The following is a 25476-nucleotide window of genomic DNA, read 5'->3' as shown; positions in this document are numbered from 1 at the left end:
CATGCTCTGCTCACTGACATTACACCCCCAAAAATTAGCCTTGATGAGACTCAGTGGTTTTTAAAAGACCTTCATGATTAATAATTGATTTATGCAGAAAGTGGATCATGGATTTGTGCAGTACTGAAGGTCAACCAACGTGAAAAACTGTCTGAGTCCGATCTCTGAGGAACTGTTTAAAGCAGCTAATCTGCTTTGAGGCGAGTCCAGGCCAGGTCTTGATGTCGGATGAACTAAACTGGGACTGTAACGCCTTTGAGCTAGATTTGCTATTTTAGCTACAGTCTGAGTTTGGGGTTTTTTGGACAAGAGGGAAAATGTTGGTCAGGTTGTGAAAACAAGACCAAAAGAATCTACTAAAATTTATATTTTGTTTGCTGTCAGACATTTTCCTGTATTCCCAGGGCTTTCTGGAAATTGGAATTTGCATTTTCAAGTGTTGACCACCCAAACCCACGCAGAGATGTGGTGAACATGCAAACTCCAAAAAGAAAGACCCCAGCTGAACCTGGCTTTAAATTGGATCAATTAAATAAGATTTAAGTTAAATAAATAAGAATATCGTTGGAAGTTTTCATTATGCTTCACAAGTTCTGCAACTTATTTCTTTCTCCCACACTTTCTCTCTCACCTTGAGCACTTTCTTCTCTCTCCCTGAAATCTCTTTTCAACTGACTTTCACCTTTTGAAGATTTATGCCTTTCTTCTCAGTCTTTGTACCTGTGGGCATTTTACTGTAATGAATAAAGGAGAAGAGCTCTGACTGAGCATTGTGGTATATTGGCCGGCACCTCACTGACATATTCTCAGCTCAAAATCAGGCAGTTTCTTTACCTTTTACAAAGTTTGCATCACTTGACTGTGTCAGAGAACAGGAAAGAGTCTAATAAACAAGTGATTTACAAGCAGTAATGTGAGGGCAGCGACTGAATGTTTCAGACTCAATTTAATGCCTCCGCTTGTCAAGTTTGACAAAACTGATTCTCTAAACTGAAAATGACAAATGACGGAGGAGGAATAGAATAAGAGGACAAATAAGCAAATAAAATAGTAATATTTTAATAGAATTACAAATGATTAATTAATTCATAACAGTTTAAGTATAATGTCTATGGTATTATTTCTTTCAATAGTTTTCTTATAGGCGTATTGGTGGTGCAGTGGTTTAGCACTGTTGCCTAACAACACAATAGTTTTTTGGTGTAAATGTGTTTACATGTTCTTCCCGTGTCTGCATGGGCTTTCTCCGGCTTCCCTCAGTCCAATGACATTGGGTTTAGGTTAATTAGAGACGGTAAAAGTTTGAATGTGAGTGTGAGCTGTTTGTCTCTATATGTCAACCCTGTGATATGCTGGCAACCAGGGTGTACCCCGCCTCTCACCCAATGTCAGCTGGGATTGGCTCCGGTCCGTGACTGTTCTGGTTTGAGACAGTGGAACCTTCAAAATTCATCTGGCAAGTTCTAGGTCTCTTGTGGTCTCCTCCCAGCTGGACTCACGTGCCCAGTAAACCTCCAAAGGAAGGAACCCTAACCCCAACCCCATCCCTACTGGATGCCTGAGCTAACTCAACTGTCCCCTTTCAACATGGAGCAGCGGTTCTGAACTCCTCACCTTATCAACACAGAGACATAACGACCTGATGGAGATAACTCATGTTAGCCACTTGTATTAGTGACCTTGTTCTTTTGGTCACTACCAAAGATCCTGAGCATAGATGAGGGTTGAAAAGAAGATTAAATCAAACGCTTTGCCTTGCGGCTCAGCTTCTTGTTCACTGCAAAGGACAGTTTTCATTCAATTTTCAGGGGATTATTTTCTGTAATATTTCTACAATAAGAACGAGACAATCATGTGCAGGATGCTTTGGCCCTGGCATTGTTGAGATCTGATCAATTTAATTATTAAAGTAAAACTTTCCTGTCCATCAACTTCCCTTGTTTGAAAAGGGAACACACCACACCAGTTCTACAGACCTAATATTGGCCTCCAGTGTCTTACAGGACAGAATTCTAAATGTTACTGTCTGTAAATAAAGAAAGTATCCTTAGGAAATACACACTGTATAGTACATCCATAGGTGCTGTAGGAGCTGTTTTCATCTGGCTTTGTGTTTTAATCCTTGATCATTGTTTTCCTACGAAGCTCCTTCACCAAATTGAAAAATCTACTAGTGACACAACACCTATGTCACAGTGGAAGCCAGATAAAATCATGTCACCACCTCCTAAACTCAGAGGAAAGAAGGAGGCAACTGGAGCGATAGGGAGCATCTGAGAGATGTGGACATAGATCTAAACTGAAGTCTATCATTTTCAGTTTTCTGGTAACTCACAAGCCATTTTCTGACATGAACTCTGGAGAATGTGTGCACATTGGGTTCAGACTTTCACACACGAACAAGACAGCAGTACAGATGCGTTTATATTACAACACAGAAATCTCAGAGGCAGGACATAACATAATGTTTTTCTTTACAGCACATCGACAACAGTGTCAGCCTTTATCACCAAAAACTCATGACACAAATTATTTTCATCCTGAGATATTTATATTCTTAGGGTTAGGGGTTAGGGGTTAGGGGTAAGGGTCTCCTGCTGTGTGTCTCACATGGGCTCATTTGGACATTATACAGGGTTTTAACTCAGAGGCTGGTAAGAGAAACTCTGTGATTCGGACATTTGCGTTCTCACATAAAGCCCCTCTGAAGAATTTCTGAAGATTATCTGTACCTCAGTGCTTGTCTGAAAGCAGGGACAGAGAGGTGTGTTTTAAATGTCAAATAATCCCCCCACCACCACCACCACGTACTCAGACTTACTTTGGAAAAACACTTTTGAACTGAGTGACTTGTTAAGCTTGAACAAAGTCAGCAGTATTTGAAACTGCATGAACATGCAGTGCAGTCGGAGCTGAGCTGACAGCCAGTACAAAAAATGTCTTGCCACTTCATAACTCAACAATGGGGATAGATGAAGCTAGTCCTCTGTTAACATCATATCCTGAGATAATCATAACATGTGGATGTCTGGATCACATCACGTCCAGCACTTGAACAGATAGCACAAACACTGAGCTGAGAAAAAAAACGATGTCATGCAAATGTAACACACTGCTGTGCTCTGCCACTTTGAAGAAACTGCTTTCAGTCACTTTTAGCATATTTAGATTCCATAAAAGGACCAAAGAAGACTTTGTTGTAACAGTGCTTTCTGTCTATAGGTGGGTAGCTGTTCTGTTTGTTCCCTTGTTTGGACAACAACCAAACTGTGCTGCAAATAAAACCTTTATCCCAGTGGTTCACTTTAATTACAAGAGTTTAGTGCAGTGCCTCTCAAATGAATGAAAAATATGATGACAAATATACTGAGACACCATATTGGCCCTAGTATGACATTTAACATTTGGCATTTATAGCACATCATGTTTACTGAAACGTTCACTGAGTGAGGTCACACCTCTGAGATAAAGCTTGGTAATGGAAAATACCTAAATCATAATAAAGTTGTGTGTTTCCAGATGCAGCAACAGAACACAACTGGTCTTTATTAGAAACAGTGCGTCTGGTGTTAAGGCTGAATTTATAGACTGCTGAGTTTTTCCACATTATCCTAATTGTGGTTTTACAGAGTACACTTCACTTATGTATAAAAAGCAGCTTCATGGAAAATGGACAGAGCTTCCTGCATCAACACAACACTACTCGTAATGTAGAGGTTTGTATTCCTTACAACTATGAACAATCTTTATGTATCAGTGACCTAAAGCTCTGAATAGATTCTCTGCGTTGTTCTCACCTTTCTTGATCGTGCGATGGAAGTTGATGACGTCCACAGAGGCGGTGACAATGTTGGTGTTGCAGTGCCGAGCTGCAACGATGCCAGCGACCTCATCCATCAGCTTCATGGTCACACCTATATCAGACACAAGCAAAGTTTGACTTTCGTGAGAGGCACAGCATATACAAGCAGGAGGATTAAATTGTCTTCTCACGATGCCGCCTTTGTTTAGATTTGATTTGTTTTTTACCGAGACTCGCCGGTTTTTATGGTTAAATGTCGACATTAGGTTGAAGGGATTATATTTGAGACACTGTTTCACAAAGATGAGATACTGTTTATGCTATTGGATTTCTTGATCCAATATCCACCTCAAGCTAAACTCTGAATGGGTCTCATTGATATTCCCTCAACATTAGTTTCTCATGCAGTATTATTAGTCCGCTGTGTATAGGTTGACGCCTAAGGAACCAGTCATGCATATGCGAATGTAGCAGTGGCAAAGTTTCGACTCCCATTCGCTTGCAATCTGTCTGAGGGAGGGGGTGGGTAAAACATTTTCTTCCTGTGGCGCTGTAAATCTGCAGTGTGGCTTAACTCTGGTGAACTCTGACCCGCAATATTCAGTTTGCATTCTTGCATGTGTGAGCATGCCCTAACATTAAGTTGTTTTTTTGCAGCTGATAAACGTCAAATAAATGTTCCCTAATGTATTACACATTCATGGTAATATAAATAATTAACAATATGACAAAACAAAACAAATGATATGCCCCAATCTACCTTTAGCTCTCCAGGATATTTCCACAATAAGGCGATCTGTCACTACCTTTAATTAAGTAGTATGACCAGTCACACACCACATCACATCACATCTCTTTGGGAGCACTGATAAATTAACTTTTTTGTTGTTTCACTGTCTTCTGTGCTCAAAACATTTAGTTAGCACAGTAGTTATTACTTGTGACAAGTATGTTTAACCTAATTTGATTAAATAGTGAGGTATTATGTGTTTTTGAACACAGTGAGCGAGAGAAGTGGATTATGGTGCAATAGATGGGGATCTTTGAACATCAGCCAAATTGGAGCTTAGAACTGGTGCATCATGGCCTTGATCTGTGAGATATTCTGTTTATTGAAATGTTCTAGTTTTAAAAGCTTTATTTGTGACTGTGTGCTCTAGATCACATGGTTGTTTAAGAGTTTATACTTCACATGAAAAGTCACATGAGTTAAATGAATCTAGTTCTATGTGTAAGAACATTTAACAGCCACCTTTTAAGCTGACAGGTGCTGGGTACACTATTTGATACTAAAACTATAAATACGACAGGTCAATTTTCACTTTTAAGATCTGAGAACATATCCATCAAACAATCCGTCATCAAAAAGTTTGCACAGAGCACTGGAAGCTTGCAAATGATTTGAAGCACAAGAAAGCACTTTGAACGGGAAATCAAAGTTTGATGATTACGATAAAGCAGAGCTCACAAGGTGAGCACCTGTGTTTATCAGACTACACCAAACATACACTCACTCACTCACTCACTCACACACTCACTCACACACCCACACACTCACACACTCACACACTCACACACACACACACACACACACACACACACACACACACACACACACACACACACACACACACACATTAACACCCTTGGCAGCTTGGATCATGTGTGAAGGAAAACAGTTGTTTGTGGGTTTCTCACAGAAAGTGGGACATCTTGTATGGAGTGGGTGGGTTGTAGAGAGAAGCGAGGAAGAGGGTGGCATCTGTTCCTCATCTCAGAGAAAGTGTGAGTGCATGTGTAATGTGCGCGTCTTTGGGAACGTATGCTCATTTAAAGATGTTCATGCCCTTCGCTAGACGCTCCAGTTGCCCCAGTCGTTCCCTCTGGTAGCTGTTTTTTGTGTCTCTCATGCTACAGAAAATCAATACGTCTGCTCGCTGATAGTTAGTTTGGCCCAAAAAGGCTCCCACCACCATCTCTATTTATGTCGGCCAAAGTGTGGGAGTACCAACAGACTGTGCCGCTTGCTCCCAAATGCAACGCTCCTTGTAAAAGAGGACCGGCTGAGCTGATTAAGACGGAAACATGCTTTTATCCTCTTAAATGAATACAACATCACTTTCATTTTATTTTGTTGATTGTGTTGATATGTACAAAAGTAGCTGGAAAGTGGACTTGTTTTTCTGGCACACATCCAATTGTAACTGGATATTTTAAATGTAGGAAAAGTCTGGATGCAGGAGAAATTGGATCAAGCTCTGACTCGGAAGTACGCGGTTAAAAGGATCCATCATCTTCAACTCGGATCGATAATATTAACAATCCACAGTTTCTGCTGGGGACACAGCCTTTTCTGTTCGAAGTGAGCTTCTTATCCTCTTTTAAATACATTTTAAAGACACATTTTTATGAGTGAGCTTAATCAGGGCTTGGAATATGAATACTGAATTATATACGTCAATTCTTAAAACATACATTTATATAAAACTCTCAAGCTCTCCTGGCTCTTAACTTGTTGATTATTTTACTCACTTTTATATATCTAATTTAATATAGCACAATATTATTTCTGTTGTTTATCATTAAGTTGTCGTTTTAATTTTTGGTATACTTTGTAACTGTTTTGTGAGGTGATATATAAAAGAAATATGATTATTGTTATTATTATTAACACACCCTGACTGAGTCTGATGCTGTGCCTTAAGTGTAAGTGGCCCAGAGAGCAATCCGATATCTCACATCCTTAAGCCTGTTGCAAAGCATTTTTCAAAACCCATCTCGACTGTTTCTTTCTTCCCATTTCAGCTATGTAGTGAAAATTGATGGGATCTCAGCTAAGATTGAAATGTTCTCCCCGAGTACAAAGCACAGCAGGCTGCTGCTATTCAGAGCTGGGAGTGGTTGTGTCTGAGCCTGTAACACTCATCTATATGGTAACACTTGATGGAGATGGATCATGACCTGATGAGATGATGAAATTGAACGATGTATTGCGATAAACTCAATCTAAACGGTTCATTTCTATTCAAAGACACGTTGCCCTACCTGAGTTTTATTACAGTGGTCTCCATATTTCCTCACTTCTGATATTTAAAACTTGTCTATGACTAAGGAGTAGCTGCTAATGGGGCCATAGCAAAGTTATTATAACTATAATCAATATCTTCACATTTATAATGGATTACTTGACTGTATGAGAAGAGATGAACTCAGAGACTCATCACCCGACTCTACAATTCCCAGTTCTGTCGATCTCTATGGCAAATTATAGTGAATTTTTGGGGAGTTTTCAAAAAAGCGAACAAACTGCTTTTGCCTTACCCCAATCTCATCACTAATGTTTTTAATGGCAGCAAACAAGCATTAAAAGACACTGTACACTTCCTGTTTAGCACCACATGACAGAAGGTAGTGAATATAGTGGAGCATTTAGCTGCTAATGACAAATATATTTCCCTCAGGAGTTGGTGGAGACCAAAATAGAGAGACTAGAAAATATTGCATTTCTATTCAGCAGATGGCCAAGAGACATGATTCCACAAGAAAGATGATTGTTGTTCTGAATTGTCCGAATGTGTAAATAAGCAACAAGTTTGCCATGTGGACTTAGGGTGGCAGTGTTGTGTTTAGAAAAAGGTTTTGTCTAGAATATGAACACCTACATGAATACATATATATATAAATTATCCATTCCTTTATTTAAGCCAGAAAGTAAATGTTCACTGAGGCATGAACTCAAACTGAAGCAGTTCTCTGTTGTTACTGCTTCTGTACTGTCTCCCTCTTATGAGACTTACATGGTCGACTTCCTTCCCTGAACTCTTGAAGATGTCCAAAATTTGAACGTTTTTTTGGTTCAAAACTGAAGGAGGCTGCACTTGAGAGCAACAAACTATGAACATCTGCTTTTAAGGTTTGCTGCCATATGCATACACATGTCCTACAGATAACCTTTCAATTATGTATGTTCCACTCAAAGCTTCTGGGAGCTAAAAAAACAATTGCATGTTGCATCAGTGGAATTTACTGATGATTATGCTGCTAGCTTTTAAAATAAGATAATCTACTGAACCTAATAGGTCCCTAACTTTGGTATTTTATGTTATAAAGGAAAACTATAACTCTATAATAATCAAGCAGTATTCAAAAAGAGAATCTAACTACAATAAAAAAGATCTTGCTGTTGCTTTTATGTGTTTTTTTGTTTTTGTCTCACAGCAGCAGCAGCTCTGGTCGGAAAAATCAGCTGATAAACTCTGATGATATTAATCCTTGATAAACAAAGTGACACGGCATTTCTGAGGTTTCATCTCATTTGATCTTCAATTTACAAATATTAACTGGTGAGAATGAGATTGTGTTTCAGTCTTTTTATCTGTAATGGTATGAAGGCTCTTATCAGAATAAAACAATCTTTGGGAGGTCATGCATGGTAAATATAGGACAGAAAAAAGCCCCTCTCAGCGTACTGTGGAGGAAATGAATGCTCATGGGCAAGTGGCTAGACTGGACCAGTTAAGAACATCACTTGATGGCATGACCTCTATGACCCTGTGAAATCAATTAAATAGAAATAGACTGATGACTTTCTATTTTTGGTTTGGATTGAACATTTCTGAGGAAATCTGACTCTGAGTGGAGCAGTGACAGTGGGCTGCCATGGTCTTGTTCCACAGCTCCCGTGATGCCTTGAGAAAGAGGACGGCGGGTGCTGGGGGAATAATTACACCAGTTTACTCACACTATTCATTTTTCGCAGAGGTTTTCTATGGCTGAAGAGTGGCTACGAGTATCAGAAACCTACAGGTTTGGATGTTGGAAAATTACTGTCATTCGGCTTGACAGCAGAGCTGATTGGCGCACACACCTTCCTGTGACTCAAGTCCCAAATCAAGAAAATTTCTGTTGTAAATGAAATATACACTTTTCTACAGTTTTCCTTTTTTTTGCTCTTGTAACTTTTAATATCGTAAAATGTATATTTCTTATTATCTATAATACATTAACAAACTATTAAATGAGGATTATCACCATGTGTCTGAGATTTTTTGAGTTTTTTCGTCTCTCTCAAGCAGTATTCAGACATGGAGTCTGGAGAATGGCCACCCTCTCTGCAGAGCTTGCCTTTCATACATGAACAACACAGCAGGAGAATCTCAGCTCAGACACATTTACAACGACTCAAATCTCGGCAGCATTCAGCTGAGGGGTGGAGCAGCAGGCAGAGGCAGGACTTAATGTATTTATTCTGCTGTGGAGGTCATGTCTTTTGACATCTTTTTCAACGTCTTCTATAATTTTTTGTTTTGATTTGGTTTTGTTTTTCTATATATCACATACAGCCCCTCCAGAGAATGTCAGGAGATTATCCAGAGTTTAGTGCAGCTTCAGCATAATATTTTATTAACCCCGTTTCATGCAGCAGGCAGCCCAGAATTTATCCGTTGCAGTAGAAACCTGTAACTGAATTGACCAGACAAAGAGTGGAGGGCTGAACTGTCCTTGAGTAAAACAAAGCTGCTTGTCTTTATTAGTCACAAACCATCAGTGGAACTGTTAATGCAACTCAACCCTCTCCTTGTACAGTGGATGTAAAAGGTTGAAGCGAAGCTCAATGTGAGACTGGAAATGAGGACAAGCGAGGCCAAGACAGCCTTGGGCCTGGCGTTACACATTCACAGGGTGACATGGCACACTATGACTCTCCCTTTCCCGTAGGGTGGGAACACGAAAGGCAGAGTGTGGGGATGGGGTGCGGTGGGGTGGGGGTGAGGGGTGGGTTGGAGATGGTGTGTGTGAAGGGGGAAAGACAGCTCACTCCAAATGGGGAAAAAAGGGCAATTAGTAACCAGGTCCCTAGTGCAGCCCAGTTTGCCACCGGGCAGAATACCTCTTTGATTAGATTCCATGTGACGATTTACCCAAAATCTGCCTGCACAGTGCTGTCCATTGGCAGCAGGCATGAGAACAAAGGGGAGAATCTTCTGGGCAGCTCGTGTCACTCATCAGCCCTGTCAACCGACTTCAAGCCAGTTTAATTAGAAATGGCTCAGCACACTATGCAAAGCACCCAGTGATGTAAGGGCGAAGAGAGTGCGACACCAAGAGATCGACAGCAAAGAATCTGTGACCTCTGCCTCTCTCACATTTCCTCGTATCGCATCTGAAATGTTCTTCCTCCATCTTAGTCTCTTCTCCTTCCCTCAAATGCCTGTTCTTGCCCTCAGCCTATATTTTTATCCACCACTGACAATCCCCATTTCTCTTCTTGTCCTTCTCTTCCCCTCCCCAATATGTGCTTTAATCATGGACGGTATCAAACGGCTCTAAACTGCCTCCTAATGAGCTGTTACTATAGAAACAGCTCTTGTTAACATTACTGCCACGCAGCAACCCACTCACATCCTCTTAAAAAGTCCCATAAACTGCATATTTTCTTTATATTTTAACCATTCCAGCTGTGGCACGCTTTACTAAACACCAAGCAGCATCAACAGATTCATATGCAGCTTTAAGTTCTGCAAATCGGAGGTGAGTGCAGCGATGATTACTGTTACACTTTAAGCTCCATGCACACCACAGGCCTGGGAAAATCAATGAGATACTATTCCTGTGATGGAAATTCTGTCACATAAAGGACTTTTTGATTAACACACCTCTGGCTGTGATGGCAAACGTCCTTGGCTCCTGCAGATGTGTTCTCTTAATGTACAACTTGGCCTTCGGCTCACTTGTGTTCTGTTTTTAACCTGGTAATGGTAATTTCTCCTCTTTGGTCAATATCAGCTTGATTTACACGTAGCATGGGTGTATTTTCACTGGGGGTGAGAAGATGTTTCCATTTTAATCAGATTTTGTATGTTTATTCTGTTCATGCTACAATTTGTGGACTTGCACTCGAGCCACCATGATGTAGAGGAGGAAAGCTTGATAAAATAGTCTTCATCTTTGGAAACTAATGACATTACTGTACAAAGCACATCTAAATTGACAAAACAACTTCATCAGTTTGTCAAAATATGCTTGGCAAATAGAAAACACACTGAAAATACTCACAACACAACCAAATACTCACAACACAACCAAATACTCACAACTCAGACAATACTCACAACACAACCAAATACTCACAACTCAGACAATACTCACAACACAACAAAATACTCACAACACAACCAAACACCACACAAATAAATACTCACAACACAACAAAATACTCACAACACAACCAAATACTCACAACTCAGACAATACTCACAACACAACAAAATACTCACAACACAACCAAATACCACACAAATAAATACTCACAACACAACCAAATACTCACAACTCATACAATACTCACAACACAACCAAATACTCACAACACTATTAAGTACTCACAAACAAATACTCACAACACTATAAAGTACTCACAACCAAATACTAACAAGACTACCAAATACTCACAACAATATCAAGGACTCACCAACAAATACTCACAACACTACCAAAAATCTCAATACAAAACCTTCAAATACTCACAACACAACCAAGTACTCACAAATTTACCACAATTAGTTCTGCTGTGAGTATTTGGCCGTGTTAACGGTCCAGTGTGTAAGATTGAGGTGATTTTTCCTCTCTACGGAGGCCACCATGTTTTTTTCATTTGTCCAGACTGGACAAACTAAACAGAAGGGGAGGGTGAGGTGAGGAGTATTCAACTGCAACATGCAATTTCAACACTAGATATCACAAAATTCTACACACTGTGCCTTTAAGTCTATTTGCATGTGTTTTCTTTTCTTGACTTGTGGAGGTTGTTGCAGATGCATGTGACCTGAGGGGAGGAGCTGCAAATACTATTCAGGAATGCAAGAATTAATGCCACCTTCCTCTGCCCGTTTCAGAAGATAATCAAAACTAAAGAGTGACTTGACACCAGGCTGAAAAGCAGTGTTTTCCTGTCTTCTTTGGTTGAGCATCACTGATCAAGGTTGATGTGGTCTGAAGTGTGTGCTTTTGTACCGTTTTCATAGCATGACTCACAATAACACCTGACAGCTTGTAGGAATCGCTTAAAGTATGTGACCATTTCCTTTCCCTCTTCTTCAAGACACACAGAGACAAACACAGGCATTCATTTTATGCATTGTTGTGTTTCTTGTGTTGAATAAATTTGATGCGGGGTAATAGTTGATGCCTTTTCTATTCCATATTGATTTTTTGTCAGCATTTAGCACAAGTAAACAAACTCTCCTTTCATTAAATGGCTGATTTGAACATGGTGAGGCTGCTCTGCTGTGTTTTTGCTTCAGCTCACTGAAGATCCTTTTACTCAGTAATAACCACGTTCAGGTTTCCTCACTGATTTCACACTTCTACCATCCCAGATTACAGACTTTTCATCTCAGCAGCCATAGAAAACTATGACTATATAACTTTATTCTGATTCTTTTTTATTTGTAATATACTAGTGCAGTGCTCGTTCTAAACCTGCCTGTTTGGAATGGGCTTGGCCTGTGGTGATGCTGGTAGCAGCCTTTTTTCTGAAACTCTTGAAGTGACCTGCAGTAATTGAGCCGTGGCAAATAAAGACCAACTGCTGCACAAAGAGCTGTTGATCTGTTCATTCAAAGTTCAGTGCAGCTCGCCTCAGTACACAGAACCTGGAAATGTCAAATCAGTTGTCGTTTCTGTCATGAGACGCTGTTGTGATTGACAACGTCACTTGTGTTGATGAGCCCCAGCCAGCACTGCTAATGAGTCCCACATGATGTTTATTTTGACTCAAAATATGTGAGCATGAAATGTTTGCTTTCGAGCATGGTTTTGCACTTGCAGAGATGAGGTTTTTACAAGTTTGAGAATAAATAAACGGCATAATCCCAGCCACTCCTGCTACAGAGCGCTGGTCCTTTTTATTCGAATGTTATCAATATTGAACGTATCACGTTTCCATATCATCCCTAATTTCAACACTACACATTATCAATACACATGTCAAGTGTGAAGCCAATAAAATGAAGGGTTCTCAAGATACGAGTTCCATACACAGACAGGGAAACAGAGATTTCTATAGTTTTATCAGACGGATGAAAACCTTCAAAGAAAACTTTAGGGTTAATGAGGTGCACCATATATTTCAGTCTACCAGGGAAGAAACCAGTGTCTTAATCATAACAACCTGATTCAGTATTTTATTTCTGAATCAATGTTGGTTTGGAAAAGACACAAGGCTGACAAAGTCAAGGGACACACACACGCATGCACGCACGCACGCACGCACAAACACACACACACAGTCCTCATAAAGGTCGATCACACAAGCTCCATTGGACATATCCCTGTCTCCATGAATTCCTGTGTCTCCAGCAGTGACATGTTTATATACTCACTGAGCATAGATCAGAGCAGAGGACAGATAATATATAGAGCCACAGTGATGGATGTGTTCCTGTGCTCTGTCACACACACACACACACACACACACACACACACACACACACTTTTTTGTGCACGGATGAAAATGTAGAGGAATAACCAACAGAACAATTCCCAACCTCTATCAACGGCTCTGTTGCTTTAGCCTTTTCGTCGCTCTGTTTGATTTAATCGGGACTGCAGTGCTGTCCACCTGTGGCAATCAATTGCTGTTTCTATGGAAACAGGTGGTACGCTTCCTCAGAACATGAAGGTGAGAGGGGAGCGAGCAAGGAGAGAAGAGGAAGAGAGAGCATGAGATAATGAGGAGAGGTGGACAGACTTTAAAGAAGCTGCATGCAACAAAGAAAAGGAGAGAGAGAGAGAAGAAAGAACATTGAGTTAAAGGGACTCATGGTGGGCTCTAGTCAAAGTTTCTGATACTTTGATCTTTTTTACAGGCATGTTGGAGACTTTCATTACACAATCAGGCATCTGCCGTTTGAGTGGCAGCTGTACAGTCGCAGGCCTGGACTGACAACATCTGGCTTTGTAAACGTTGTGGGTATTAATGGGTAAGGTTTTCGACACAATGCACAGGTTATTCTCCTTTACTTAGTGCTGAGCAGCACATTAATGTTTTATTGAATAAAGAGATAATCCACCTCATTGACTGTATATAAAGATGGGCGTCTATTCTTCCACTATCCAGAAATGAAACTATCCCAGACATGAACACTGCTAGATTGTTCATATGGAGCCTGAGTCTACACGAGGCAACTGAGAGATGGTGCCAGTGTAGCGAGGTCCTGCCGACAAAAATTGCTCGACTAATCATGAGTCTCAGCTGTCAATCATGATATTTCAGTTTTTATAGCAGCAAATAACTTATTACTAAACTTAACAGAAAAATGAGCACCTGAATATACAGAAGTGTGATATGAACTACCTAAAATGACAGGAATCATCTTTGAGAAATATTTTTTTGATATGTACCTTGACTTTTTAATCTGGTCCATGTACCATCCGCTAACATGGAGATGGCAGGGTTCATGACCTATTCTGAGGACAGCCACCAGGTGGCACGAGACACTTTGGCTTCACTTTTTGGAGCGTGAAGTCATGTCTTTACATTCTATGGTCCAACAACAGTTCAAATAACAAAGATAAAACTCAGTGATAAATTACATTTGAGAACAAGATCTTGTGACTCTCAAAATATTTTGTTTCTCAAATGGATTATTTCATCTGTCGAAGGTAGTTCCAATTAAAAGACCTCATAAATATCCAATGTCATTAAAAAAATATTAATTTTTATTTTCTTTTATTTAAAGGTGTGTAAGATTCAGGCTAAAGGGATCTATTTGCAGAAATTTAATGTAGAATAATCCTCATGATGTTCTTGGTTTCATCTAAATTGTATGAATTGTAGTTTTCTCTTAACCCCAGAAAAGGCCCTTTGTATTTAAATACTTTATATTTACATCGAGGGGACCCTCTCTATGGAGGCTGCCATGTTTTTTACATTAGTCCAGAATGGACAAACTAAACACCTTTTGAGTTTTTAAAGGCTACAACAGGTTCTTCTTAACGTTTGGAAGGGGAGGGTGAGGTGAGGGGTGTTCAGCTGCAACATGCAATTTCAACACTAGATATCACAAAATTCTACACACTGAACCTTTAATGAACAGGATTTGTCGGTCATTTCATTTCAATAATTTCAACCATCATTTGCTGAATGAGAGACTGAGACACCCACACAGGTCAGAATGGAATCCCATGTGACCGTCAAATCAATCCTGACCAAATTGATGGCATTAAAATGTAAAAAATTTAATTTTATTAGTCTTAGCGACATACTTGTCACACAGTGTCTAGTTTTGGCTTTGCTAACACCATCTGCTGTCAGTCAGGATTCCCTGAGTGAAAAAAGGGTGTGTGTGTGTGTCCTCAGATGTTCATGTGCGAGTGCTTTGTGACTCCTTAAGGCTCACACTAAGTAGGCCACTTCTCCACACCTCAAAGGGGAAACATAAAGTGCGTAAATAACCTGTCATTGTCATGAAGAAGTCAGTTTGCTTTTGTCCAACAAGATAATAGCAAGAGGACAGAGGACGGGGTGAGAGAGCGGAAGAGAGGAAGAGAGAGAGAGAGAGAAAAAGAGAGAGAGAGCCCTGGGTGCCTGACCTGACTCGGTTATGTAAACAAAATAAGTGTAGTGAAAGCAGCAGCAGCGAACAACAGGGAACATTGCCTAATGAGCGATGGCATATATAGAGAGAGCAGTAGAGTGTGTATGTGTGAGTGTGTGTTTTCGCAATGACCCGCATGCTTGTTCCTCATTTGATTTTTTAATTGGACCGATTTTTCAGCTAGCTCTCCAAATTAAAAAGGCAACCATGACACATGTGACGCTTATATGTTCCGCCCAGCTCCCTCCTCCTCTTCCCATCCTGTCATCTGTTCGGTGCTGATAAAACTGTAGGATTTGTTACAGATGTAGCCAGAAAGGTTTCAGCTGAGGATTTGCATTTTTTATGTTGCATGAGACATCAGACAATTGCGATTTTTGTTTACGGGTGGCTAAACCATCAAATCTTTATTGTATTGTTTTTCTAGCTTTTGATTTCAAAGTTGACTGAAAACTTTTTATGAAAATATCTGAAAAAAGCACGACTGGAAGCTTCTTGCTTGCAAAAAGGATTTTGATGTTGCTGTGAATGAAGCAGCCTTCTTGTTTCCATTAATGGTTCTAGTTTTGCCTTTCCTGTTTTGTCCGTGCCACTGTTTCTTTACGATTACAGCCCTGCTCATAACAGGAGCAGAAACCAGTCAGTGAACAAAGAACAACTCCAGCACTCATTTCACCGAGACACACAGTGCACACACACACACACACACACACACACACACACACACACACACAACTACAGAAAAACACACAGTGAAGAAACTACCATTTCCATTACAGAACCTAAAAACACATTTTACTTTCATCTCTCGTCCACTCACTTAGGAGCACTAATGGCCATAAAATTCTTTCTCAAGGATGCTTCACTTTCTATTAAATTCAGCAGCATTTCTTCCTCTGTGACTCTACTGTCCCACAGGACACGCTGTGCCAGTGTACTGACTGAGGGGGTTGATGCTAAAGGCTATAAAACTTGGGAACCTTGTTGGTGATTCATGAGAACTGCTGAGGACAGAATTAACAAAACAATTTAGATACTGAAAGCATATGAGAATATAAACTGTATATCCTGTATGACGGAGAATCTTGTGTGTACATGTGTTGAAATGTTTGATCACTAGTCATAAATGTTGCTTTTCTCTTCTCCTTCTGTTTCCATCTCTTTGTCTTCTATGAATCTCTGCCTCCCTCCATTCTTCTGACCTTTTAATCCTTTTCTATATGTTCTCTGTGTAAGTGTCTCTGTTTAATACTCTCCCTCTGCAGGATTTCCATACAGTACCAAAGCAGTGGACAGTCTCGCCTTTCCCTGCCTTGATCTCAGATAGAGCGGAGACTAAGTGGCAGAGGGCGACTTGGAGACTGCACTGAAACAGCAGATGTACAGACTGGATCAATCACACAGTGTTATAAGTTATAAAATGATACTTTGCATTTATTTAAATACTAGAAGAAAATTACAGCAAGAGATGTGTGTTCATTTACTGCACGCTTACAGCAATGCTACTTCCTTTTAGAGAAAATAATGTGCAGTTATATTCTTTAGGCTAAAATGTATAATATAAAACTATGAAAAGGTAATTACAAACACATTGGTCAATTTAGTTAAGAGGAACTGCATCTCCTCACTGGATTCTTAGAAAATATCATCATATCATGAAAATGACATCAACCACTCTTGGACATGTTGGACACATAGACTGTATATAAAGAGGTTGGACACCACTGAAAGTAAATGGTAATGGTCTGTGTTTATGTAGCCCTTTTCTAGGCTTGATTGCCACTCAAAGAACTTTACAGTACAGTGTTTTCCATTCCCCCATTCACACTGCGCAGCACTTTCTCTATAACTCATCACTCACACTCACACTCTGCAGACGCAGTCATCAGGGGCAATCTGGAGTTTAGCATCTTGCCCAAAGACACTTCAGCTCATGGAATAGAGGATCAAACTACCAACCCTCTGGTTAGTGGAGGACTGGCTCTACCTCCTGAGCCACAGCTGCCCAAAAAAAAGCTGGAGTGCAGAAAAAAAAACTAAAAGAAACCCAGACCTGAGATACCACTGGGAGTGTTAACCTGCTGGAGTCGTGTTTCTGTCCACTTCATTAATAAGTTCAGCTCTCCCTTCTCTTCAGCTTTGGTTTTATCCAGCTACAAATTCTGGGTCTCTTTGGAGATAAGTTTGACGCCTCAAGGTACAGGTAGTCATTTAATTCACCTCTAAAATAATTGCTTACTGGACCTTTAGAGACTACTCATTCTTCACACCAGCATATAAAACGGATGGACTTTGGACCTGAGTCAGTAAATAAAAAAGAAACAGTTGGACTCACCTCCATGAACACAGTCGTGTAGTGTGCAGTCAGAGGGGCCCACCAGATGGATCAGACTGGACTGGCTGAAACCCACAGTGTGCTGCTCTGCAGTGCAAAACACACAAACACCCCAAAAAACTTAACGAGTGTATATTTGGCCCAAACAAGCCAACACAGACTAACACTTGATGCTTCCACACATGAACTGACATGCAGCATGCTCAACAACATATCATACCTTTTGTTGGATCCTCTGCGGTTGCACAAAGATGACAAATAACTTTAAGTTAATAACTTTATTAACATGATGACTGAAAACTTTTGCACAGCAATAAAGCACATTTGAAAAAAAAATTGGAAGTGTTTTCTTGTATTTCCAACATATGTTGAAGTTGCAACGTTGCAACAATGGATTGCACATTAAATACTGAAAGCATGAGGGATTTTTTCATTACGCTACAGAAATAAGTTACTTTTATTAAATCAGTATTTTGCAATAATATTTCACTGTAATTACAGTGTTTCAACAACTGCAACATCTTCAATCTATGAGGGAGTTAAAAGCATAATCCATAACTTCAGATTTCTGTTGATGTTGTATGTTTGTGTTTGGAGCCTTTAAGGGTACAGGATATTACCTGGGTTGGATGGAGGTGACACCACGTCTTTAATCCTTGTTTTAGTCTCCAGTCTCTCCAGCTTCTGAGCCTCGTAGCGCTTTTTGCCCTCCTCTGCTTGCTCTGCACTGGCATACTACAGAACACATTTACACATCCATTAAACACCTGTCCCTGCATGGCTATATATAAAACTATTTTAATACACTGGGTTTCAAGAGAAACAAGAGGAGCACATAGGACCTTTTCGCAGTGTTACATGTCATTTTTATTTTGACCCAATGGATTCGCTGTCCTCGACCTCCCGTGTAATTTCTCATACATATGGAGGAAAGAGAGTCTGATAAAGAGAGGACAGCTGACAGGTAAAATGCCAAAAATCTGTCTGCTAAGGTCAGAATGGATGTACCTTGATAGGCGGCACCTCCATAATCTTGTCGACATTCTTCAGAGAGACGGGAACGTACCACAGCGCAGCCTTGTTGGACAGCTTCATTGCACCTGCAGTCACAGAGAAAAAAGGATTAATTATTTTTCCCAGGAAAATGTCAGCGTGGAGTCTGCTACCAACTAAATTGACATGTTTTTGATGTTTGATGTTTCTTTTGAAGAAAACAACAATGGAGCAAACCATTTAGAAACTGCTGTTGTCAAAGCAGACACTTGTTAACACAAACCAAATTTTACAAAGCAACTGGTGCTGTCCAAACATTAGACATTCTCTTGCAGACAAAGGGACAGAATACAATTGAGGAAAATATTCAAAGACAATAATTCATGTTTTGTTCAAGCTTAACTTGTTAAGGAGGTTTGCAGATTGTTTAGCCTGATCTTTATCAATCCCAAACTATCTGCATTTGTATAATGTAAATATAAAATGGGTGGAATATGAATTCACTCATTAAAATTGTTGTGACATTCATTGTTTTGCTGTTTGACACATTATTATTAGAGGTGTTGTCTTCTGTGACAATTAAAATGGTTTTCATGAGCACTTTTTCAAAAACGAATCACAAGAGTCTTTCAAATGAAAACAAAAAATCCAGATTTCACACAATAGGACATCTTTCATTCAGTCCATCAAAACAACTACCAGCAAACATGGATATATGTGTGTTATATTGTTTTGTCAATAGCAGCTTCATTTTTTCCTTGTTCTGTTCTTTTCCCAAACTCCAATGAGAAAGGATAAAGAGAATTACTGAATAAACCTGTGCATTAATGGATATTAAGTAAAATTATTACCACCACCAAAGAGCTTATGTTTTCATCCGTAGTTACAGAAGTATAGCAGATTGCAAGATTATGCAAAAAACGTTAAAACCTATTAAACAATCAATTTTTATTGGGGGTGGGAGTCAGAGAAGAGAGAACCCATCCAATTTCTGGATCCAGATCAGGTGGATCCAGGATTTTGTTTTTTACTATCTTCAACATGGTAAGCTAGAGCGTTAACCTTGGCAGACCTATATGCTCTCCAAGTTCTAGTTTGTTTATTAGTTAGTTTGTTTATTTGTCAGCAGGATTACCAAAAACGACTCAACATATTTTCATTAAATTTGGAACTGTTGGGCCCAGCCCTTTTTGGGTCAATATGATAGAAAAACACTGACATTAACATTTTATCCATTAGATCCAATAGATTTTTCACCTTATAGATCATAAAATATTGAGGGCGTTGGAGGCTGCAGCATGAGCTCTTCCTTCCGACAGAAAGTTAAGAACCATAAGATAAAAGTATGAAACTTGTGGAAATCACATCTCATAGCAATCAGGCGGAGAGGTTGTCATAGTAATATCTGCTCGGTTCTGCTTACACTTTTTCACTTAATTCCCTAACAGAGAGAGGGGGGCTATTTTGAGGTTGTGTTGTTATGGCATGCAAGGGAGACGCAGAGATTAAAGACAGCACAGGGCCATCAGGTTGAAATGAAATCACAGCCTGTATAGGTGAAAGGCTTCTTACTTGAGGCTGCACCATCTGATTAACTGCGAGGGGAGTTTCACTGGGATGGATGGTTTACAAAATTAAAGCTGTGCAGTGCATCAACATGGAGAAAAAATAAAAGTAGGACACATCATACATAAAAAATAATGAAATGAAAAAAGGAGAATTGGGGTGTCACTGTGACTGAGACTTTGCCACAGGAAATGTGAAGTTAAAGGAAGACTGAGGGAGTAGCAGGCTAGTCGTCGTGGATAACATCTGCATTTTACACCCAAGTTAAAATCATGCAGACAGTCGAGCCGCGTTACCATGCCGACCGCACTTCTCTCCTCCTCCTCCTCCTTTCATTGGCTCCCGCCCTTGCCAGCAACCAGGAAGTTGCCCACAGGAGAAAGGGAGGCATATTTACATATCCTTGACTCTACCAAGACTGAGTGACTATTATTAGTTCCTGCTGGACCCTTTAAGTGAACTGTGTTTAGGATGGAGGGAAGAAGAGGAGGAGTGAGAAAGAGAGAAAGAAAGAGAGACAAAGACTGGAGGGTGAAGCACTGGAATGAACCGGCCAGCTAAGAACCATTCCCAGTCTGACTGATAACCTTTTTTGACCAGATAGTAACGTGGGCTCTGGATTTGAATTTGAAATCCCTCTGTATCAAATGAAGACAATGTCAGTGTTTGATCATGTTATCGCCTGCACCCTTATTACCTTCACACTACTTAAACTTCACAGTATCATGCAAGTTGTTAAGGGGAAACAAACTGTGTCTAAATTCACCTTAAAACTGTAACATGTAGAATAGGTTTGTTGTTCATATTGGTTTCTATGTGACTATGTGGTTTATAAGTGATTGTGGAGAACAAAAATAAGCCACAATGGAGGAGGTGCAACTAAAAATGGGGACAGCTGGCTTACTTAGTTAGCATTAATGAATTGTGTGAATGGGATAAGAATAAGAATTTGGCTGTGACCACACTGAACACAAGCTCCAAATCTGCTCAGTCAGATTTCCACACCCTGGCACAATGCTGAAGAAACACACCAAAAACATAGTGACTTCATGGATCATGGTTTGTCTAGTTTCTCTAAGCTTTAAAACCAGGAGCTCCATGAATATAAGACGGAAATGTGGATGTTCTGATGACAGGTACTTGGCAGTGCAAGGTGTGACAGATTTGCAGCAGTGCAATGAGGGCATGAACTTACAAGAAGAAACCTGCATGTGAGCAGGATATTACACATCAGATAGTCCAACTGACATCTCTTCGCTAATTTTACAGGAATATATTGTCAGCAAACAGAAAGCACTTTGACATAAGAAGTAATAAAACATAATGATGTAAGCATAGCAACAATGGAAAGCACAGGCACATAAAATCTGGCAGTAAAATGAGGAATAGGAAAAATCTGATTTGTCTGACAGTTAATACGTCAACCCCAAAAATATTATACTTTCCACCGATCACAGCAAATCAGGTATCAACACAAAGCAGCAGCAGCCAAACCAGCAGAATGTTTTACAGCACACTCTTGAGTCACAGGTGCTGATCTCAGTCATAGCAACAGCATTTATAGAATCATTTCCTGTTTGGTGATTTGTCTTCGAATTTAAAGGACATTGTTCGTTTTGTAGCTGCAATGATTTATTATAAGTGTTTTATTTTGAAAAGTTGTGAACTTGCGTATGAACATTTTGTCGATTGCATAACAGGCCTATTGAACTTATATAAAAGTCAAATATGTGAATAGTAATAAAGCAATTTCAGCCGCATTTTATGAAAAGCATTGACTATCGTCACTGCAGACAAACCAGGCAGGATGAACAAAGTTTTGTTACTTTACACTGCACCACAGACTTTCAATGATAAGCTCTGCACACAACATCCAGTGTGGAGACAATAACAAGTGACAGTATATGGTAGAACTGTTTAAGGAGGAGTCACTCATGAGGAATCATTCCGAAGGAGTTCTGGAGCATTAACACAGGACAAGAGAACAGTCCCTTCCAAACAGGCTGCAGATTTCATTATAAGTTAAAGCATTTTGTGGGGGGGGGTGATATGAGTATGGGAGCTCAAGAGGAAAGTCTTTGTTTATTCTTCGTCCTGTCCCCTTAAATCTAAGCTTAAGGCATCAATCATGACTTCATGCTGGTCTTGAAAAATCCTAAATGCAAAATGTCTGTTATCACTCAAAAGAATACCAAACCTGAGCCTACACTGCTCTAAGATCTTTAAAATAAAATCTTCTTGTTCCTCTCCCTCTCTTTTTGCTCCATCCTCTTTCTGTGCACCCCACCCGGATCCATTTCTTTTACCTCAAGCAGTTTCACTTGATTTATTGCAGCCTTTTACTCGTTCACCCCTCTGCTCTCCCCTTCGTCTCTTACCCACTATACCCTTCATTCTTCCTCCGGAGCAAAAAAAACTCCTTCTCCTTCCTGAACAGCGTGTTCCAGGCTCAGAGACAGTGCAGAGAGATTCATCCTCAGTGCTTGATCTCTGTGATCAAAACCACATTTTCCACTGTGCTGAGCCAAGGCTCCATTAGTTTTAACTACATTACAGTTGCACTGTGGGATGTTACAGCCTGATAGGGAGAAATTAAATCATGACAGGAGTTGAGTTTTGTGACAGAGCTTTCTGACAGAAACTATCAACATTAGGGTTTATTTAAGTTTATGAGACTCAGCGGTGAATATTGATTTAGTGAGCACCTCACTTTTTAAACATGAAAATATAAAAATGGGAAAACAAAAACTCCACAGTTGACATGTTGCAGAGTGACTCTAAATAAACAGTAGTCTGTTGTGCTTAGTATGAGAGGAGTGTTGTCTATCCAGTTCTAGACCTCAGATCTGCCCTCAGGTCCTTTTCTCTGCTACAAAAGTCATCCTAGCCTCAAATGTTGCTGTTGGTGTTACTGATTCGATGAATGTACACGTCTTTAATAAAGCATGAATAATCTTTTTTAAGTGCAAAAGGAAACAATTATTATATGTTATTTATCATCTTAAAAGGTTGTGTGTGTGTGTGTGTCTGTGTGTGTCTGTGTGTGTGTGTGTATTCCTACAACACTGCGTTGCAGTTGTGTGACCCACCAGGATCATGGCAGGAACTGTCATGCTTATTTTAAGCCTCAACCCACAATGCATTGCTCTCAGCTCTGTCTATGCATGCGTGTGTGTGTTAAGGGGGCACGATCTGTCTATGCCGTCTTTATGCAAATCTGCGCCTGAGTGTGCATGCGATACAAGCATTATTACCTCTGTGAGAATTCTGCTTGTGTGTGTTTGTTCAAAGTGTAACTGCGTTATTCATACATTAACGTTTTTTTCTCTTCACATCTGCAGATCTTGATGAATGCGTGTGTGCATGTGTGTGCGTAAGTGTAAAGTCTATCTATATGTATCCTGTTGCATCTGTGTGCAGTATGCAGTTTTCCCAGATACTCAGTGTAAGTGTACTGTACTTACATGCATGTTTGAACAAATATAGGTATATGCAAATCTCTTTGAGCTGTTGTGTGTTGGTCTCTTTGTGAGTGCGGATGTGTAGTACATTTGTGCGCATGTGCATTCCCCCCAGCGGGGACAATCATCACGGCTCGTGCCCACAGTAGGCAGCCTTCCCCTGGGGGGCCGTGACTGAGGACTGCCTGACGAGATGCTGCCTGACTGACTGTGGAACCTGGATTCTTGCCTCCTCCCCCAACACACACACACACACACACACACACACACACACACACACACACACACGAAATAAACATGAATGTATAAATACAAACACGCATGCTCAGAGTGTGATATACTGTCACAGACCCATGCACACTTACATATGAATAAAGCTGTAAAAGCATGCATGGCTACACATACACTCAACCTCTAACGTACATAAACATGCACTCACACTAAATATCATATTCTAGAGCCAAAGAATAACAATCTTTCCTGAGCAAAAGTGCAGCCAGGAACATGTGACACCAGTCAGTCCTGCCTCAGTATGAGAATTAGTGTAGAAGGAAGTGTGTGAGTGTGTGTGTGTGTGTGTGTGTGTGTGTGTGTGTGCGTGCGTGCGTGCGTGCGTGCGTGCGTGCATGCGTGCGTGCCTGTGTGCGTGCATGCATGAGAGAGAGAGAGAGAATGTGTAGATGTATGACTTTTCTGTGCAGAACGTGTCAGTATGTGCAGATCAGGCTGCACATGCACAGATCGTTCCTACACAACCACATGTCTCAGGGAGTCGGGTACGTGCGTACGTCGTGTCAGAGCATGTGTGCAGGTACATCCTCTTGGTGTTTGTATCTGACTGGGCCACAGTGTGTGAGGCCTGACGCTAAGACGACATGACAGAAGCAAATAATGTCTGCTCCCGTTATCTTCTCTTCCCCCTCGGCCCTGCAGGAACCTTTTAAAGGGCCAAACACTGATGAAAACACATATATCCATGCACACACATGCATGTATACAATACAGTGCATACACATACTGTAGTACACACATAAAGACACAAACATGCATCTAGGTGCAAAGTGGAAAACACATGTAACCTCTGCTTTTTCTCAATTATTGACATTTAAATTAGCTCCTGTACAAATTCACATTCTAAAACCTAAATACGTAACAAATCAACACATGCTCAGCCATTCATTTACATGGACAAGCCAACTGAGGTTTAGATAAAAATAAATCTATAGAAACAGAGACGTCCATACGTATATAATGAATAACAGCTGTGTCAACTCAAATGCAACCAAACATACATTTTCACACATATGACCTACATCCCATAGCTATGAACTAATAGACCACCAGGCTGCAGCCTCCTCTGGCTCTCCTTTAATGTCAACGCTGCCTGTGTGTGTGCCTGACTTGAGGACACAAAGTCATCCGCTCACTCCACACAGAACTGGAGAATATTCCTTTGAAAATCGTATTCTATTCTCTCAAAGTGGTATGCAAGTTTTTTTTTTGTATTTTTAGACTAAAAAATTATGCCATTTAATCTTAATCAGGGTGAAGGCAGAGTTTATACATATCATTTGGGCTATTACGTTGGCAAATCCCATCACAGATGTTGTGGTTGGCCCATGCAGCCTCCAGAGAGCTCGAAAGGGAAGTTTTGTCCTCCCAGAGGAACTCACCTCGGCGCCTGCTCTCGACATAAGCATGAGCTCCTCATCTTCATTA

General features: G+C 40.2%; 1 protein-coding gene across 4 annotated transcripts in view; it reads right to left on the bottom strand.

Annotated features, from left to right (window-relative positions):
* acot7 (acyl-CoA thioesterase 7) overlaps positions 1-25476 on the bottom strand; it is a 47770-nt gene that overhangs the window by 13091 nt on the left and 9203 nt on the right. For 2 of the 4 annotated variants that reach the window (XM_020088941.2, XM_069527226.1), the window contains exons 4-8: positions 18746-18837; positions 18358-18472; positions 17958-17972; positions 17738-17824; positions 3798-3914 (exon numbers count right to left, since the gene is read on the bottom strand). In XM_020088941.2, coding sequence (XP_019944500.2) covers positions 3798-3914; positions 17738-17824; positions 17958-17972; positions 18358-18472; positions 18746-18837 — 426 coding nt within the window. The remainder of the gene's footprint in view (positions 1-3797; positions 3915-17737; positions 17825-17957; positions 17973-18357; positions 18473-18745; positions 18838-25476) is intronic. The other 2 variants (XM_020088942.2, XM_069527227.1) reach the window with 1 other exon arrangement.

This window comes from Paralichthys olivaceus, chromosome 6, assembly GCF_024713975.1.
Source record: "Paralichthys olivaceus isolate ysfri-2021 chromosome 6, ASM2471397v2, whole genome shotgun sequence".
NCBI classification, from domain to species: domain Eukaryota; kingdom Metazoa; phylum Chordata; class Actinopteri; order Pleuronectiformes; family Paralichthyidae; genus Paralichthys; species Paralichthys olivaceus.
This window is presented reverse-complemented; position numbering and strand designations above follow the sequence as displayed.